This window comes from Eublepharis macularius, chromosome 9 (assembly GCF_028583425.1).
Source record: "Eublepharis macularius isolate TG4126 chromosome 9, MPM_Emac_v1.0, whole genome shotgun sequence".
In the NCBI taxonomy this organism is placed as follows: domain Eukaryota; kingdom Metazoa; phylum Chordata; class Lepidosauria; order Squamata; family Eublepharidae; genus Eublepharis; species Eublepharis macularius.
Window position 1 is genome coordinate 91,976,993 of NC_072798.1, and position 17,547 is coordinate 91,994,539.

Below are 17,547 nucleotides of genomic sequence, written 5' to 3' on the forward strand. Positions count from 1 at the left end.
AGCATGAGGAGTTGCAACAAGATTACAGTCCCGTAAATTCCTCCTTTTTCTGAATTATTGTTTACCTGATATTGCCATAAAGGGCACAATATACATGGGATTTTAGTTTATAATCAAAACATTGCATTCAAGACTTTGCCATTATTGCCAGTGCTTGATTTTACAGTGTCACCTCTTTCCAGGACCCACTTAACCATATGCTATTTAAATATTTGTCTGCACTGCGATCTTTGTTTTGTTCCAGTCTCCAAGCCAGTCTTTCTACTGCTTACATGATCTGCTACATCTAATGACTGCAATTTATAATGTAGAACTGTTCCTTTAAAACTCTTCATTGACACTTACATGCTTGTATATATCTCACACACATACACAAAACCACAATCTTGAGTAGTTGCATTTTATTGTATAGTTCTCAAGTTAAATATAAATCTATGAGCTTCTCCATATGAAATTAAAGCATAGTGCAACCAGTTAACATATTTGAGATATACAGATGACTGCATGATACAATGTGATATTTTTCTGCTGTTATTATATTTACATATTTGATTACCTGGCTTGCTATTTACATTTCTAAGCATATGCCATAGATATAATTGGTTATCTGCACTGTACATTGTTTTGTTACAGAATATTTAATATTGCATGTAAGACAACACCGCCTTCAGGACTTCCCTATGGATTCTCATGAAATTACAAGTCATGTTAAATAATGAGGTGTCCTGATAACAGTTCTATGCTGAAAACCATTTAACTCATAAGAATATCTATAGCTGATACCCATTTTAAAAAGGATTTTTAGTTATAACAAGTAGATGTCAAAATGGCAGAAATGTTTCTCTATCTATGTAACATTTGGTTGGGATGGCACTTTACCTGAGATACAAAATTATCAAAAAACCAACTATATTTTTAAAAAGTTATTTAGAGACTATATAATATGTATATATAGGGGAAAGTATGCATGAAATTATATTGATTTTCTGTAAAATACCCCATTTTTATAAAACAAAAATGCAAGTTATGCATTTAGGAAATTCCACACCCTCATCTACCGAAGTGCTATTTCTGCCCCCACCACACCCATTCAGATTTCTTTTTTCTGCACAGAAGTACTTAATTTTTAAAGAAAGCAATACAGATCCCAATTGAACTCGGAAGACATGATAACTCAACTTAACTGGATCTTCAGAGGAATTTTAAATATAGTTTTACTTACACACACACACACACACACACAATGTATGTGTGTAGCATCTAACCCAGCAAGTGTCTCTAGATTTTTTATTATTCTAATTCCTATGCAAATAAGGACATTACACACTCACACACACACACACACAATGGGCAGTTGCTTCGTTAGGCACTACATGACATTGTAAACTTAAAATACCACAGATACAGAGAAATCATATGTTGAACATAAAATTCTGCAATATTTGAGAAAGATATGGACTGGATTCCATGAATATATTTTGACATTAATGGAAGAGATCTAATTTAATCTGCCTTATATTATCGGTGCCCAAGAATTCTACAATGTTGAGAACCAAAGCCAATACTGACTGAAGTTGCTCTACACCAAAGTTCTCAAGCACATCAACGTATGGAACACAGGAGTAGTGGCAACGTATGTTGTTACTCAACCCCATCACAGAATGATATATGAACTTCACCTAGGTTCTGTGGCTCCACCAGATGAACCTTATTGTTGCTTGAAAATCCCTAGAAAATTTTATTCCCATGAAAGCGGCTAAGCCTCTTTGATGTGAAATTAATGCCATTATCAACCAACTGCGTATTGGCAACATGAAGACTCCAATTTAGGATTAATACCATGGTTCACAGTCAATATCTCAAGACAATTCAAATGCAGGGTTAAGTAGCAAGACACTTTTAAACCCGCTAGTCATAATACCTCAAGGAAAAATAAACCTTGAGAATCTTTAATGCCTGTTTTTAGGTGCATGCATCCATCACTCCTTGAGGTCAAGTTTCCAAACTCATTATGGAGGGGAGAGAAGCAAAGAAGCAGCTCTACTGCTTGTAGTTCTCAACCATTCATGGATCCATAAATAGGACAGGCAGCAAGGTGACACAACAAAACAGCTGAAAGGCCTAAACATAAAAAGGCAATCGCGAGGAGTTCCTGAAAATAAGTTTTCCATTCAGAGTATATTAACAAAACTCTGGACAAGTTCACATGAACAAACAGCTACACGTTGTAAACTTCTTTTTCCTGGACTATCCTCAGATCAGGCAGAAGTTGAGGTTTACACAACTGCTCATCCAGCAGTAAAACTCCTTGCTCATACAAGTCTAGCATTTCAGGAAGAAGGGATCATTCTCTTGGGAATGCCGGATTCCTGTGTGGAAGTTCAAAACACTTAGATCCTCATCTGCAGCTTGACGCTCAGGAAGAGTTTTCTACTACTCAGTTCTGCAGTTTGTATAAAATGCCCCCTTATGGTAAGAGATTAATAGACTGAACTTTTCCTTTAAGTTCTATAAATAAAATCTGGGGGGGAAATGTAAGTCTGTTACATTTTGTTCATTGTTTTGAAGGAAGCTGTGCCTTTGAGTTTAAATTTGCACACAATCTTGATGTATGTAAATTAGTTCCCACCTAAACTTCTCATATAACTCCTATTAATATGCACTAACACATTCTGCTGGATTACGCTTTTCATAGAAGCAAACATATAGTTTTGATTAGTTGCTCTGGTGAATAAATGCTAGATAATCCATTATACATAGTAGTTGGGACTGTCGACTGATTCACCAGCCATACTAGTGAGGAGGGGAATGGAGAGATCTTAACTGTCTCATCTTCCAACCCCCACCCCGGCAGTATAAAATTAGTGCTTTTCCCATGATTATATGGAACAGCATCTTGGCTGTTGATGACTCAGGTAAATAGTCTAGAAACCCAATCAACTTGGGAACTGTCCTCTTCTTTGTTTCTCCTCCATACTCAGTTTATGTCTGAAGGTGCGAGCTGAGGATAATGTCTCAGTTAAGCTTTCTCAACAAAGTAAGGCAAAACATATTTAAATATATGTATCACTGTAAACCAAGACACTTGGGGAGGAGGATCATTGTTCAAGATAAGAGGCCTACATCCTAACAAGTATTTGAATGGTTTAACACGTTTAAATTATCAATACATTACTGCGGCAGGAAAAAAGATCTATTTTTCTTATTTTAATCAGTACGTTTTAGACACTCTAAAGTGAAATAATTTATTAAACACTATTTGCACTCCTTAGCACATCTGGGGTCTCTCCAGGTATATTATCAAGTAGCATTCTTTACCTAATTCTAGAAGTTGTATTATATTGAGATCTGTGTTACTGGGCTTCAGTATGTAACGAAAGATCACATTAAAGGATAAAAAATATTTCTCAAAATAAATATAAAGCAAGCCTGTATGACCCCCTACCTGACCTTGCTGCCTGATGAACCCCATCCTCATTTCTATGCAAGGTCGAGTATTTTTATTTGCCAACAAGGACATCAGAGACAAGCAACGCTTCTGTCGAAATAATGGATATAACTGACAAGGGACAAGGCTCAGCGAGACAGGGCAGTCAGTCATTAGATACCAATGAACAGAAAATACTTTCTTCAGTCATAGAATTACCAAAGGAAAAAGCTGAATGAAACCAAGACTGAATATAAATCTCTCTCTTCTATGCACACTGAGCAAAAATGTCCAGTTTGAGGTCCACCTTGTTCTTCTCAATCTCTTGGTTTGTCCACTTCTTTGGTAATCCACTCATTGTCTAGCTTTTCGCTGAACTATAATGGAGCATTTTATTTCAAGACACTGGTGCGTATTTATGTCGACACAACCCGATAATGCTAAAACGATACCATGCCACAACAAGGAAGACCATCTGTGCGTATGGTTTCTGGCTCTTTCATCTTTTGTAATGATTGGGGGCATCTGCAAATGCAAACTTCAGTCTGTAGGCTTCTGCAAGAAGAACACTGATATCTTCATTTCCCCAGTGCATCGTGGGCAAGTTCTGTAAAAACATTAGCAGTTCCTTAAGGGGGGAAAAGAGAGAGAAATCAGAACAGAAAATGTCTTGATATTTAAAAGCTGATCAAGATGTGCTTTGGACAAAGAGCTTTTGGACAAATCCAGGTCAATTAAAGTAAAATCTCAAGATGAGTGACTCCAGTCTAAGCCCATTGCAATATATGTTATCCCACTATGAAATGTCTGCATTGCTTAACATGTAATGTTAATACTTATGCTTTATTTCAGCTTTCTTTCTAATTTTTGCAGTCTTATACCCATCACAGTGCTTATGGGATGTTTCATCCTGTTGATTGTTTTGGCATACACTGTGTAATCTGGTGAGAAAGGCAGACGATAATGCAAATAAAATAAATAAATTAAGACACCTGATACCATATTATCAATTGCTTTAAAGGTCAAAACAAGCACTTTGAATTGAGCTCAGAACTTAACAGGCAGGCAGTGACAATTTTAAAGAACTTGTAGGATAAGCTGTCTGTGGTCAACATCTGACTGCAGCTTTCCTGACACATTTTGAATACTTTTGTTTTTTAAAAAAGCTCACATACAGCACCTTAACGGTTTGCATGAAATGTGATTTAAGTTTGCCTTTGAAATTTCTGCTTGCTAATGTGGGGTTTTAAAAGTCGTTGCTGTACCCTAGGGAGCAGAATGAACTACAGTTTTAGTCAGTGTTGAGGGAAATTTTTTCAGTCACCCTTTGTATATCTCAGAGATAAGTTCATTCTGGGCAAAGTAAGCAAACTGTGTGGAGCCTGTACAATAGTCTATGTCTGTGTGTTTCTGAGAGAAAATATTTATTCTAGTTAGGCAACCTGTGTGGAGGCCTGAAGGGACTTCACTGTCAAGGTCAGTGAATCTGTGTGATGTTCTGAGAAATTCTGGCTAAATCAGGCAAACTGTGTGCGCACTTGGTGCAGTCTGTGTATATCTGAGAGAAAAATTATTCTATCTAGTCCAGGCAAGCTGTGTAGGAAGGCCTGGGTGTGAAAATATGTCTGTGTGTATTAGATGAAAGTTTATTCTGTTAGAGAAGATCTGTGTGACTGGACATGTGAATATATAACTGTCTTTCAAAGTACCAAGCTTAAGAACTGTTCTGAAATTGATACATTGCAACCGTCATGCTTATGTACTTACAAATAAATTCTATTTTTTAAAAAAGACCCTTTTTTAACTCACAAGCACACTCATGTGCTGATCGTTCTGTCAAACTACCATCTGTGACAAAGCCTTCCTATAATACCAATTAAGCAGAAGAAATCTAAGGCAGAAAGTGTTTGGTGGCAGCACAAACCTTTTGTGGAGGCAGTAATATATAGGTCACACAAACAAAAAAGGAAAGGTGTTCTCAAGGTAGAAGCCTGGGTAAAATAGAGAACGCTTGAAGGTCTGTGTGACTAAAAGAAAAAGATCGAGAGCCCTCCTGAGGTATGAGTTCAAGGTAAAATAAGGAGGAGCTGAATTAAAGGTTCAAAGGCAAAGGTTTAAAAAGGGTTTAAAGGCTTTAAAACCTGAGCAAATCATTACAGGATGTAATCATTAAGCAAATCATTACAAGCGCTCTTACAATAACTTAACAGCGTGACCAAAGCATGTATATTTTTTTATCTGTTAGACACCTTGGTGGCAGAAAGGTGGAGTGTAAATAAATAAATCACTTTGATCAAACATCAGATGTATACACATACAAATCTTGAAACATCTGTGTGTATACATATACCAAATTAACCTAACAAATCAGTTGATTCTTTGAAGAATCTCCATGACACGACCAAAGTATCAATACAACTAATTCTCAATGTTGCCAAATCTGTGGATTACTTAAATCCAGAGACTGAAGCCATGAACAGACATGACAAATCCTTCAGAACGATCTGAAGTTTAAACTAAAATTTAAAAGAAACATTGGGAGGTTAAAAAAAACCCCAAGTAACAGAAGAAGTGCATGTAGCTTGTCCTCAGTGGAGATTGCTAGGCAACCATATAGTATTGCCAGCCTTCAAGCACTGGTTTCTGTCAGTAAAATGGAGGGGGAGGAGGCAGGACCCTTTTCAGGGGTGTTTTAGCCTTTGGGGGAGGATTCATCAGGACCAGGACTACCAGCAACCACTGGGCAACTTGGTACTACCCCACTTGTATGATTCATGCAGGCCTGGCGGCTAGCTATTATTCAACAGCTTTCATTCCATGAAAACCAATGTTGTGTAGTGGTTAGAGTATCAGACTAGGATTTCAGAGAGCTGGGTTCAAATCCCCACTCTTCTATGGAAGCTCAGTGATCTTAGGCCAGTCACAAAATCTCAGCCTAATCTACCTCACATGGTTGTTGTGAGGATGAAAAGGAAGAAAAGAGTGAAATGAGATGTCCCCCACAAGTCCTGCTTGCCATATATCTAATTCTGAACAGAGCTTCAGTATATGGATTAGCAGATCCACAAAATAATAGAAACAATGTCTGTAGTGTTAAGAAGAAAAAGCCCACTGAGCTCTCAGTTGCCATTTTGGAGGTTGCTAGACAACCACGACAATATTGCTGAGCTTTCCAAGCCTTGGTTCCTGTAAAGCAAAGCCCTGGAGGGAGCACTTGGAGACCAAAACAGCCCTGGAAAAGGTCCTGCCCCCTTTGCCTGTCATGTCCCCTCATGGAGGATTTGCTATAGACATGCCTGGCAGCGACCACTGAAGACCAACGTCACTTGGCCCAACCTGGCAGCCCCTGGCAACAACACCTAGTGCAACCAGGCTCAAACCTGGTGGTGATCACCACACAACTCTGCCAGACTTTTCCCAAGCAAAGGCTTGCCGGTGGGTGGGAACATGAGAAAACTGAAGACTGAAGAGCAGATAAAAGTAGGCTGGCTTATGGGTGAGAAGGACAGAAGGAAGCAGGAGAAAGAGAGATACTACGGGGGTTGCCAGAGACGGGAAAGAGTGGGGGCAGGGAAAATGAGATGCTCCTTGCAAGTCCTTGCAGTTCCATTGCTTGTATATACTATTTCATTAATACAAAAATATTCAGAAGTTATTGCCCTGCTTTTCAATGCCACATGACACCAACATTAACATGCAATACAAAACTATAATGATACACCTGTGAAGCATGAAGGAAGAAGATTTCAGGAGGAATGCAATGCATATTCATGAAACACTTCACATTTTCAACGGTAAAGTGAATTAAAAGGATCTGAAGCCACCTATTCTAGACATGCCATAAATCAGTGCAGCTGATGAACTCCTCCTGTTCATTTAAGAGGAATCGCCCCTCTCTGTACCTGCTGAATGGTTCAACAGCCAGCTTTTAAACATCTTAGCTATCTAGTTTTATGCAGAGTTCACTTTCATTTCTCACAGGCTACAAATAAACTTGGAGTCAGATTTAAGATTTTTTAATAGTTAGATCTTTCACAAAAGTTTCTTGCAAGCCCACTGCCTATAAAAAGAACATTATTATCTTATTTTTAACCTTTCTTTCTCATTCTGTGACCTTTTAACCAATGGATCAAACAGGAACACAAGTGTGATTCACCAAAAAGATTAAAGTTTGAGTAGACAAAAAAGGTCAGTCCACACCAATAACGGTTACATTTTAAGACATTTAAGACAGAGATGTTTAAAAAAATAATCCTTTAACTAAAAATCAAAGAGTTTTCTGTGGATTCAGCAACTTGATTTTTTAACATAAGCATTTCGTTTTTGTTTTCATGCAGGCACACTTAGGGTGTCTTTTAAATGTCACCACTCTTTAAAACGTTTTTGGACACCAAGCTAGGACTACAAACGTGACTTTTTGCCCATCTCCTGCAAAATTACCTCTGATCTCCGAGCCTCAACCCCAAATGAATCAGTAAATGGTAGTATTCTATAGCTTATTTCTTTGACAATTTTGTTATTAGTCTGGGGAAAAAATCTTGTTACATTCTGGAAGAACCAGCCTCTAAAAATAGAAAAATAAGTGATAGACAGAACTCAACTGCCAGTTTTTGAGATTGGTCAAGTAGGGCTGACAGTTCTCAACAAGGTGAAACTGAGAAAATGACATTTTGACAGAGCAATCTTTCACTAATCTTTTGATAGCATAGGGAGATATATCGTCCATGTGATTATTTCCAAATTTCTTTTAGAAGAAAACAATTTCATGGAAGGAAATGCCATAAAATATGGCTAACAGACAGAGCTTTTTGAGTCCCTTTTTAATATTCATGTTGCATATAAAGTAACAGACTTCAGATGAGTCTTCAGTCTACTTTGAACAGCAAAACAACAGATACCCATTTTGTGTAACAGAAATCCATCTACAAGGTATCTGAATGTCTACTTTACCACTCATATAATATGCTTGCACGAATGCAGTTGGACAAGTTATTCTTCCTCTAATTACATGAAAAAAATGACATTCTGTAGCCAAAAATACTAATTTATTTCCCTTCTTATAGAAAACATGTACATATAGGATGCTATTTAACAGAATAGGTAGCCTTTGTGTTCTCTACTATCAGCTATAACCATGAAAGTATATGATTTTGAACATTATCAGTATTCCTAGCACGCAACTCAACTCCTCTATATGCATACCCTTTAGGAGTTCTTTAATATTGCCTGACAAATCAAAGGAAATTTTTAAAAAAGGATCACCAATAATGAAATAAGAAGGGGGGGGGGAAACAACTAAAAATCAACAAAATGATTTTCAGCTATGAAGCAGAACTGCGAAGCTTCACTGACGTTAACATGTATTGAAGTAGTATAAAGCTGAACGGTGTCATCTTACACATTCAGGAAAGTGATTGCAAGCTAGCTCTAATTCGGGTGTGAATTGTGCAATGGATGAACACCGATGTCCAACTTGTATTAACTGTCTACACTGTGTTGCAGTGACTGTGTGTGTATCCATAAGCATGCCATGGACTGCAACCGCAGAGGGCAAAGAGTTGTGAAAAAGAAGGGCTTGAGTGTTATGTCAAGAACGGGCTACGGTGTGATGAAGATGGGATCCACCTGGATTATGATATATTCTTTGTAGGGACCTAATGCTAGTGAGCCTGTGACATCTTTTCTTTCTTTACACATTGGAGGACACTGCAGAAGAGTTCATGTCAAAACACTACGAATACAGAGACAATTGGTCTCTTTAGACATTACTCAACAGCACAAGGATGATCATGGAAAATCAATTTCCACATGGCTGGGCTAATGTACAATGGACCACTGTTATCTTCCTAATAAATACAGCGATCTCTACTTTCCTGTAAACATGACTAACATCACTCTTTAAAAAAACGTGGTTTCCATTAGGAATGGTGCTGAAGTCCTTGGCTGAATTTACATCACAAGTCTTGGTAAATGCTCACTGGAAATTACATTTCGAATACTGGCAGTTTGAAAACAAAATATATCTGTGTGGGCTGTGTGCCAGCCATATTCATTTGGGAAAGTTCACCAAGGTACTTACTTGCGTAACAGACTTCAAGCGTTAAATGCAAGCGCACACAGGAAAAAGAATGCTCTATATAGAAATGATCTGAGCTGGATTATCAGTAGGTGTTGTTTAAACAAAGTGAACCTGCACCCCCTCAATGAAAATCCCGTATGTTGCTTGAGACAGACTGAAGTATCTCGAGAGTGCTAGCACAGTATGTTTAAAGGGCTGTCAGGTCTGTTGACCACTGTCCTTCCATATTGTTATTCAGTTTATGATGTGTTGCAATAGCCTCTTGCACCTGCTCCCCGTTGCTTTCCAGATTCCGAGACCAGTGAGCCCCTTATCTCGGATGGCCCGCTGCAGCGGCCTTGGGACAGCTCCTTCCGTCCCGCTACTGACTGTGTTCGGTCAGAAGAGCCGGAGGGAACATACGGACATGTGAACGGATTGATATAATGTATCCTATGCTCAATGCGTCACTCTTAACAAGAGACCTGTGTACTGCCAGATGCCCGTAATTGCTTCTGTGTAACCTATAGACATATGTACCGAGAAGCCTGTGATATCTCAATAAAGACCTATTTACTCAAGAGAGCTTGGATTTCTTGTTGCAAGGGTTGGGAGTCACCTTCAACGTATCCTGTCTTTCATAGACTGACATAGACTGTCAAGCTGCAGCCAACTTATGGTGAACTCTCAAGATTTTCAAACCAAGAGATGAACAGAGGTGGGTTGCCATTGCATGCCTCTATGTAGTGACCCTGCACTTCCTTGGGGGTCTCCCATCCAAGAACTAACCTGGACCGACCTTTCTGAGATTGAGCTAGCCAGGTCATTAAGGTCAAAGTGGAAGCCCTAGGTCTGCATATAAATCTAGATTTCCCTTGCAGTTACAGAGTAGAAGAGGAGGATTTGCAATCAAGATAAGACCATTTTAAAGCCTAGCATTGCTGTCAAATGCTTAGGTGGAAGGCGTGCATTTTTGTGAGAATTCACAACCCTCTTCCGCGCATAGCCAAAGATAAAAAACAGAACCAATATACATAATCAATATATAACCAAGATATAAAAAGATATATCTATCTATCTATGGAAAAACCATATGCTGCCTATCATCATCATCATCATCATCATCATCATCAGTAGTAGTCTACCTTTCTCTTGGATTACATAATCAATAGCTGGGACATTCACTGAGCAAAGTACAATAATGAATAATAGGAACAAACACAAAAGCCAACCACAGAGATGAAATCTTACTGAAACAAAGCAAATTACTTTTCATGGCATGTTTAACGATGTAAAAGCTCCCTATCAGGTGTATGTCTATATCAACAGCCAGCATCCAGCAGAGTAGCATATAGTCCCTATCCCCCATCAGTGCATCCCTCCGAGCTACTTCTTACAACACAGCCTTTTAACTTGGGTAGAAATCCCTTCTGAATAATTCAGTCTTGCATAGGAGAATGGAAGGCCATTCCATAAGGTGGAGGCTACCACAGAGAAAGTACATGTGTGGGCAGCTGTTCATTTTGCACTACTGCAGGCCGGTCTCCAGAGACCTGTCAGAGATGGCTTGCAACTAAAAATGAAACAATTGCAGCCCTCGAGAAGCCCCAACCGTCAGGTTGCAATGGCAACCGCAAATTGAAACAGCCATTAATAACCAGCCAGGTCATAAAAATAGTGAAAAACAAACAATGAGCAGCCTAAAATGATGTTGAGAAGTTTATATAAGTTCCTATCTTATTAACATGTCCTTGTGTTTGAATCACTCACTCCTATGTTGTTTACCTTGTAAATAAAAGTTATTCTTTTTTCTGTTCTACCCCTGGCTGGCTTAAAGTTGTTGGCTTAGGGAAACACCTCATTCTATCTGGCCACGACCAAAGTGTCAGAGGAATTAAATGGAGGCAGTGTATAAGGGGGGGGGGAATTCTGAGCTCCTGATTCCAATTCCCTTCATAATTCAGCTGGGCAAGAGGTAGTAAATTGAGAGAACTGCCTACCTGTCTGGTGAAGTCCCTGGGAAGAAGAGAGAGGGGTCCCTGCATGGATTCGACTCAGAGCTCTCAGCCTGATAATTATGGACCAGACATAGGTTTGCCGGATCCTGATACCTTCTGTGTATTTGATTTTGCGTGTGCTCTTGGTGCGTGTGTGATGATGTCACTTCTGGGAAGTGATATCATCACAGAGGCCATGGGCTTTGCACGGGACTAATTCTAGCCCATTTGGAGACAAAATTGGCCCCAGCGAAGCATGGGAGCATAATGACCTCAGAAAGTGACGTTATCACCCCCCACCGGGAGTGCGCCCGGTGTACACTTTTGTGGGTTGCCTGGTGGTGGCGGGCAATCTCTGCAGGGCTTGCCAGTTTCTGCCAATCACCAGCAATCAGCAGGCAATGTGGCAAAACTCCAGAAGATTGCCCGCCACCTAACTAGACAGGTGGCATATTGGGACTTCCCTGAACCGCCCGTGTAGCCCAGAACCTGAAAAGGGAGGCTTCAGGTTTGTCACACATGGGTAAAAAGATTTTGCCTTGGTGCCCAAAAGAAAAGTAGGCACATTCCAAAAGTGAGATGTCCTCACTGAAAAAGTCCTGTCTCTTTTCACCACCTGACTCATCACTGCAAGAGGGGTACAAAGGGCAGGGCTCCAGAAGAAGACCTTATCCTCTCCGTGTTATGAACGAAAGGGCCACACAGGTCTTATAACATCAAATGACATACCTGGGAAGAATTTTAAATCTGGTTGATTTAGAGCCAGGAAACAAAACAATAATAGATATTTATATTTCTGTTCATTTTCTGCTCATGCTGCAGCAGTATGACAATTTTTTGTCATAAGATAACAAAGTCTACATACACCAGCAGACTAGAAGTGAACAAAGAAAGAAAAATTACTCCTCCTTCCTCACCCGCTTGTTTGAAAAGAAGGACATCTGTCACCCCATACCATATTATCCATTTCATACTACATAAGCTTTTTCTTTTTGGTTCCTATTTGCCCTTTCATCAGCTGTGTTGATTGAATTTGGTAGTTAAGTGCGATTTTCATCTTCTCTGGAGGTTACACAGTGATAAAGCCAATAATTGACATTGTTATTCAGTTTCCACTGAAGAAAGAAACATGGAAAGAAAACAATTTTCTTCAGACCAAGGCATCTCCAGTGACAGCTATGAATTACTGACTAAACAGACGTGCTGCCTAGTCATTTCTGTTGGGCAGGTCACCTCGATGGCTTAAGTGCCACAAGCGAGGCCAGTTCCCTGCATACTAAGAAGCTTTTTATACTTTAATAACATACACACTACAAAATTAAACGTATATAAAATTATGGTCAGTAGGTTAATCTAACCCCCACGTAACATAGATATGTCTTAAAACTCAGTTTTGATAATATTTTCAGAGAACAAAAACAAATGGAAGTGCCTTATATTCAAACTATCAATGTACAAGTCAAGCATCCATAGCATATTCCATGTTTTTGAAAAGTCTGCTTGAGTACACACTAGAAGTCCAACAGTATATGCAAGAGTAAGTGACACTCCCACCAACAAAAGAAATTCGACTTCAACCTCCCTCCCTCCAATCTGGAGGCATCTTGGTTCAGAGGCCCACAGAATTGGACTCTGAGGGCCACTCTTCCTGAAACTTGGGAGGGAGGGCTTTAGAGGATAGTCAGGACTTGGAGTAGGTTCCTGGCAAATTTGGAGAAGTTTTCCTGAAAAATGTCCCCCCAGCCAGCCCATGGATATTTTCAGGCATGGAATAGTGGCCAAATAAACCCATTTTTTTCTGATCTGTCTGAACACGATCAGAGAATCTTTCCCAGATTTTGGGAATTCCAGATCTAGATTTCTCAGATTCTTTTCTTTTCTTTTTGGGTGCATACAATTAGGATGCAGTATTATTAGGAGGTTTTTTTAAAAAAATATTATTATTAAGAAAGGTGACCAGCTGTTGGGACTACCTGAACTGATGTTACTTTCTTCCTATAAGTACTATGCTAAACTCTGACACACTATTGTAGGAATCCCCAACCTTTGAGCCTGTGGGCACTTTTGGAATTCTGACACAGGATGGAGGGCACAACCAGAAAATGGCTGCCCCAGGAGACGGAAAAGTCACAAAATGTCAGAGAATGAGGTTATGCCTAACTTTAGTAGTAATTCTTCAGCATTTCAAGCAGAAGGTCTACTTAACAGGATGACTTTTAAAACGAACATACTGTTTTAAAACATTTTCTTGCATACGAACAGCTTACTTCTATCACACAGCAAAGATTCTTGTGCTGTGGTGGCAGCTGCTGTCAAACCAACAAAAGCCCCAGCAGGACAGGATGCATCTCCTTTAAAAAAGACTTGGGTGGCACTAGGAGAGACATTGGTGGGTGACATACTACAGTCTCCTCCTCGACAATACTAGCTTGATACCCATGCTTTGCTACGGTACTTAACTACTTTAAATCCAGTTATAATACTTACGGGTATGTAACATTTTTTTAGTTTGTGGGTGTTTTTTTTTTTACAACCATAGCGAATTTTTAGGGGAAGACTGGGAGATGCATTTTACCTAAGGACTAGGGCTGTGCATGGGTGGGGAGATTTTATATTCCTGCTTCAGGTTTACCTGAAGAGGGAATTCGGAATACTCCCAAATCCGAAGCAGCAAGCCACTTCAGATTCGGGTTCCGGAGATTGCTTCAGTATGCTCCGTGAAGATTCGGAGCATACTGAAGATAAGGGGGGAAACTCCTCACCACCACCCACCACCCTCCCTGGGGCAACCCCTCTACCCTCCACCCACTTACCTCATGGCGGGAGGGTTATCAGCTGGGTGGCGGGCCGCTGCCACCATGGCAGTGGCGGCGGCAGCACAAGACTGTGCAACCTGGAGCCAGCCAGCTCCTCTGCCACCACGCCACTGCCCAAGCCTGCGAGGTGGTGGGGAAGGCTGGAGCCTCCTTCTCCAGCCCTTCCTGTCCCTCAAATGGCCATGGTGCGCTGGCGCCACAGCTGCCATTTGAGGGGCAGGAAGGGCTTTCTCCACCTCCTCTGGCCCTTCCTGCCCCTCAAATGGCTGCCACGGCGCCGGCACACCACGGCCATTTGAGGAGGAGGCTCCGGGCTTCCCCACCACCTCGCAAGCTCGAGCAGCGATGGCAGCGGCAGAGGAGCTGGCGGAGCCACCGCAAGGTAGGTGGGGGAGGTGGGGGGTTGTTTAAAGAGCCCTGCCACTGCTTGCAAGCAGCGGTGGGGCCCTTTAAGCAAGCCCCGAAGTTTTCTGAAGCATTTCCGAATGCTTCAGAAAGTTTTGCTTCAGTATTCCGAAGCACGGCCAGCATGCTTCAGGGATACCAAAGCTAACCAAATCGGGTCCGCTTCGGGTACCTTTACCCAAAGCGAAACCCGAATAGCACAGCCCTACTCAGGACATATTCAACAACTCCCAATAGCAACTGCATACTGTTTAGAATGTGGGGTGGGGTGGGGTGAGGACCAATCAGGCCGCATATGCAAATGACCTCTGTGTTCCAACTGTCTCTGGGAGGAAGAGGATGTGTAGAATGTTGTGAGGCCCAATCAGCCTGCATATGCAAATGACCTTAAAAGGCTGGCCTGATCAGGGAAGAGTGGTCAAGCTGGCAGTGGGCAAGGGTTCAAGCAGGTAGCAGCCTGCCAGCCACACAGGGAAGCTGACTCTCTTTGGGAAAACACATTTTACCCCCTTAGGGGGCAAATTTCTTAAAATCCCTTCTTAGTGGGTATTTACATCAAGAAAGGAATGTTCTCCCCAAATTTCATGTTTCTAGGTCCAGGGGTTTGGGCTGGGCATTGATAAGTCAGTCAGGACATTTATCTTTATATTTATAGATAAGGCCTCTTTCTCAGTAGCAATTTCTAGTTTAGGAGCCATACGCAAACATAACTTTCTGTCAGTTGAAACCAAGTCTCTATCTCTATGTACTGATTTTTGATACTTATCAGCGCTGAATCAAAAAAAAAAGTATGACTACCAGATATTCTACTTGTTTTCTATCATTTCCAACCACAGATTTGAAAACTTACAACATAATGACTTGAGGTTGGTTTTACAAAACAGATGGAACCCAACGGAGGGACCCAGGTTAATGGATGGATCTGTTTGCATTTGCTTGCCTAAATACAAAGGGGAGAGTGATGAATGAATACACATTTTTACACGGGTTACAAGCAATCTTCATAATTTTACATGCAAAACAGCTGTAATTGCAATGGAGTGAGCTCAAGACTGGAGCACAGACTTATGCAAAAAGCACTCATGAAAGTAGCCATATGGATGCATTAATATCTGACTTCGAATGTGGTGTTGGTAGTGATTTGTACATGTACACTATGTAAAGAATAGGCTTTAGGTGACTCACCACTCAGGAGCAGGACTTTTCACTCTTCAACACATGTGAACATATGAAGCTGTATTACCAGATGTCAAGACTATTGGTTTATCAGGTTCACACTGTCTGATCTGATTGGCAGTACCTTGCCAGGGCCTCATTAGGGTGTTCTTTCACATTACCTGCAATCTGTTCCTTTTAACGGGAGATGTCGGGGGCCATGCATGGGAACTCCTGCATTACTTTCCTATATGGCTGGAACCTACAGATTCTTTCTAAGATTCTTAAGTGTCTGAAGTGGCCCCTTGTTTTGTATTAGTTAAACGCACATCAAATCTCTTATGCTGAATTCCACTCAACTAAACCACTCAATAGGAAAAGCAGCCACTTTCTAGAGCTGAGTGTCTGAAAATTTCCTGGCTTATCAGCATTTTCAAATTTCCTGATATATTTACATAGGATTCCCACTGCAGAGAAGCAAACAGGCTATTTCTCTATTTTTTTAAAATGGTGAACACTATTGCAACCTTTTAAGGGATTAAGATAATGCCTTAGTTCTTGTATGCTGTTCTGAAGTCTTTTGTAAGATTTTCTAGACTATGGCTTTAATTTAATTATGTATACACATACACACCCAAGTTAGATACTCTGAGGACTTTTGTTGTATCCTACTGCGAGACAGAAATAAGTCAATAAAAGAAAAAATCTGCAGCAGTCCCTTTCTCACAATTGTGTGATGGATATATCTAGAACTATAGGAGAACAGTTGCTGGATTTGACCAAGAAAGTCATAGTAGATACCTTTGCACACAGAAACGGGGCTAGCCTGGCACCATAACTAGATGGGCCATAAAAAGAGTCTAAAGGCCTATAATAGAACAACCTCAGAGAGGGATATGAAACAGAGGAGTAACACAGTTGTATGCACTTGTGTAGACTAGAAAAGCATCTAATTCATATCAAGATATACTGTGCATTAAGGTCCACATGCAGAGACAGTCTGAGAATGACAAGAATGTCTAACTTCATATAAGCTGAAGATACGATTCAAGGAGAGATGTATAGGTATGAGAAACCTGTAGTCACTAACTTTCCATAGACTTGGTGAAGATAAAATGTAGCAAGAAATAATTAACGTTTTTATATACTTTAAGACTATATTTCAAATATAGATAACCTAGTCTGGTGTTCAAAGTTATCAGATAATTAGTGAATCGAGAATGTTGCCCGTTTGAAGCGGAACAGTGAATTATTATTAGGAGATGGTTCTGAAACCCTAAAAATATGAGAAGCTGAATTGGTCAGGAGCTTCTTCCCAGAAGGGGCTCCTTGCCTGTGACTTGCTTATCTTTGGGTAAAATATCTTGTTGTACTCATTTCATGTTCCCCTTTAATAATCTATGTAGCTATTATAATGGACAGTATGATTAAGAATGCTGAATAATCATCTTTTATTAATAAAGGCTTAGAATTTATGCAGAGATTCTGCGATAATATTACTTGTGTGCTATACCCAGCAAAGAACCTAAAACATTATTTGTGGTGTACCTCTTTACAGGAGTTAAATGACTTGATACTGGAAAGTTAACTAGACAGGTTGGGCTTCTTAAGTGCATGCTTATATCTGAATCAGACCTGACCAGAGACATCCCAAACGACTGGTAAGCAAGGATTCCAGAACAATACATG

General features: G+C 40.2%; 1 protein-coding gene across 1 annotated transcript in view; it reads right to left on the reverse strand.

Moving 5' to 3' along the window:
* Positions 1-386: 386 nt before the first annotated feature.
* The window catches only part of TBC1D22A (TBC1 domain family member 22A), a 159,411-nt gene continuing 142,250 nt past the window's right edge, over positions 387-17,547 (reverse strand). The window contains exon 13 of the mRNA XM_054988947.1: positions 387-4,055. Within this exon, the coding sequence (XP_054844922.1) occupies positions 3,927-4,055 (129 nt within the window). The 3' untranslated portion in view covers positions 387-3,926. The remainder of the gene's footprint in view (positions 4,056-17,547) is intronic.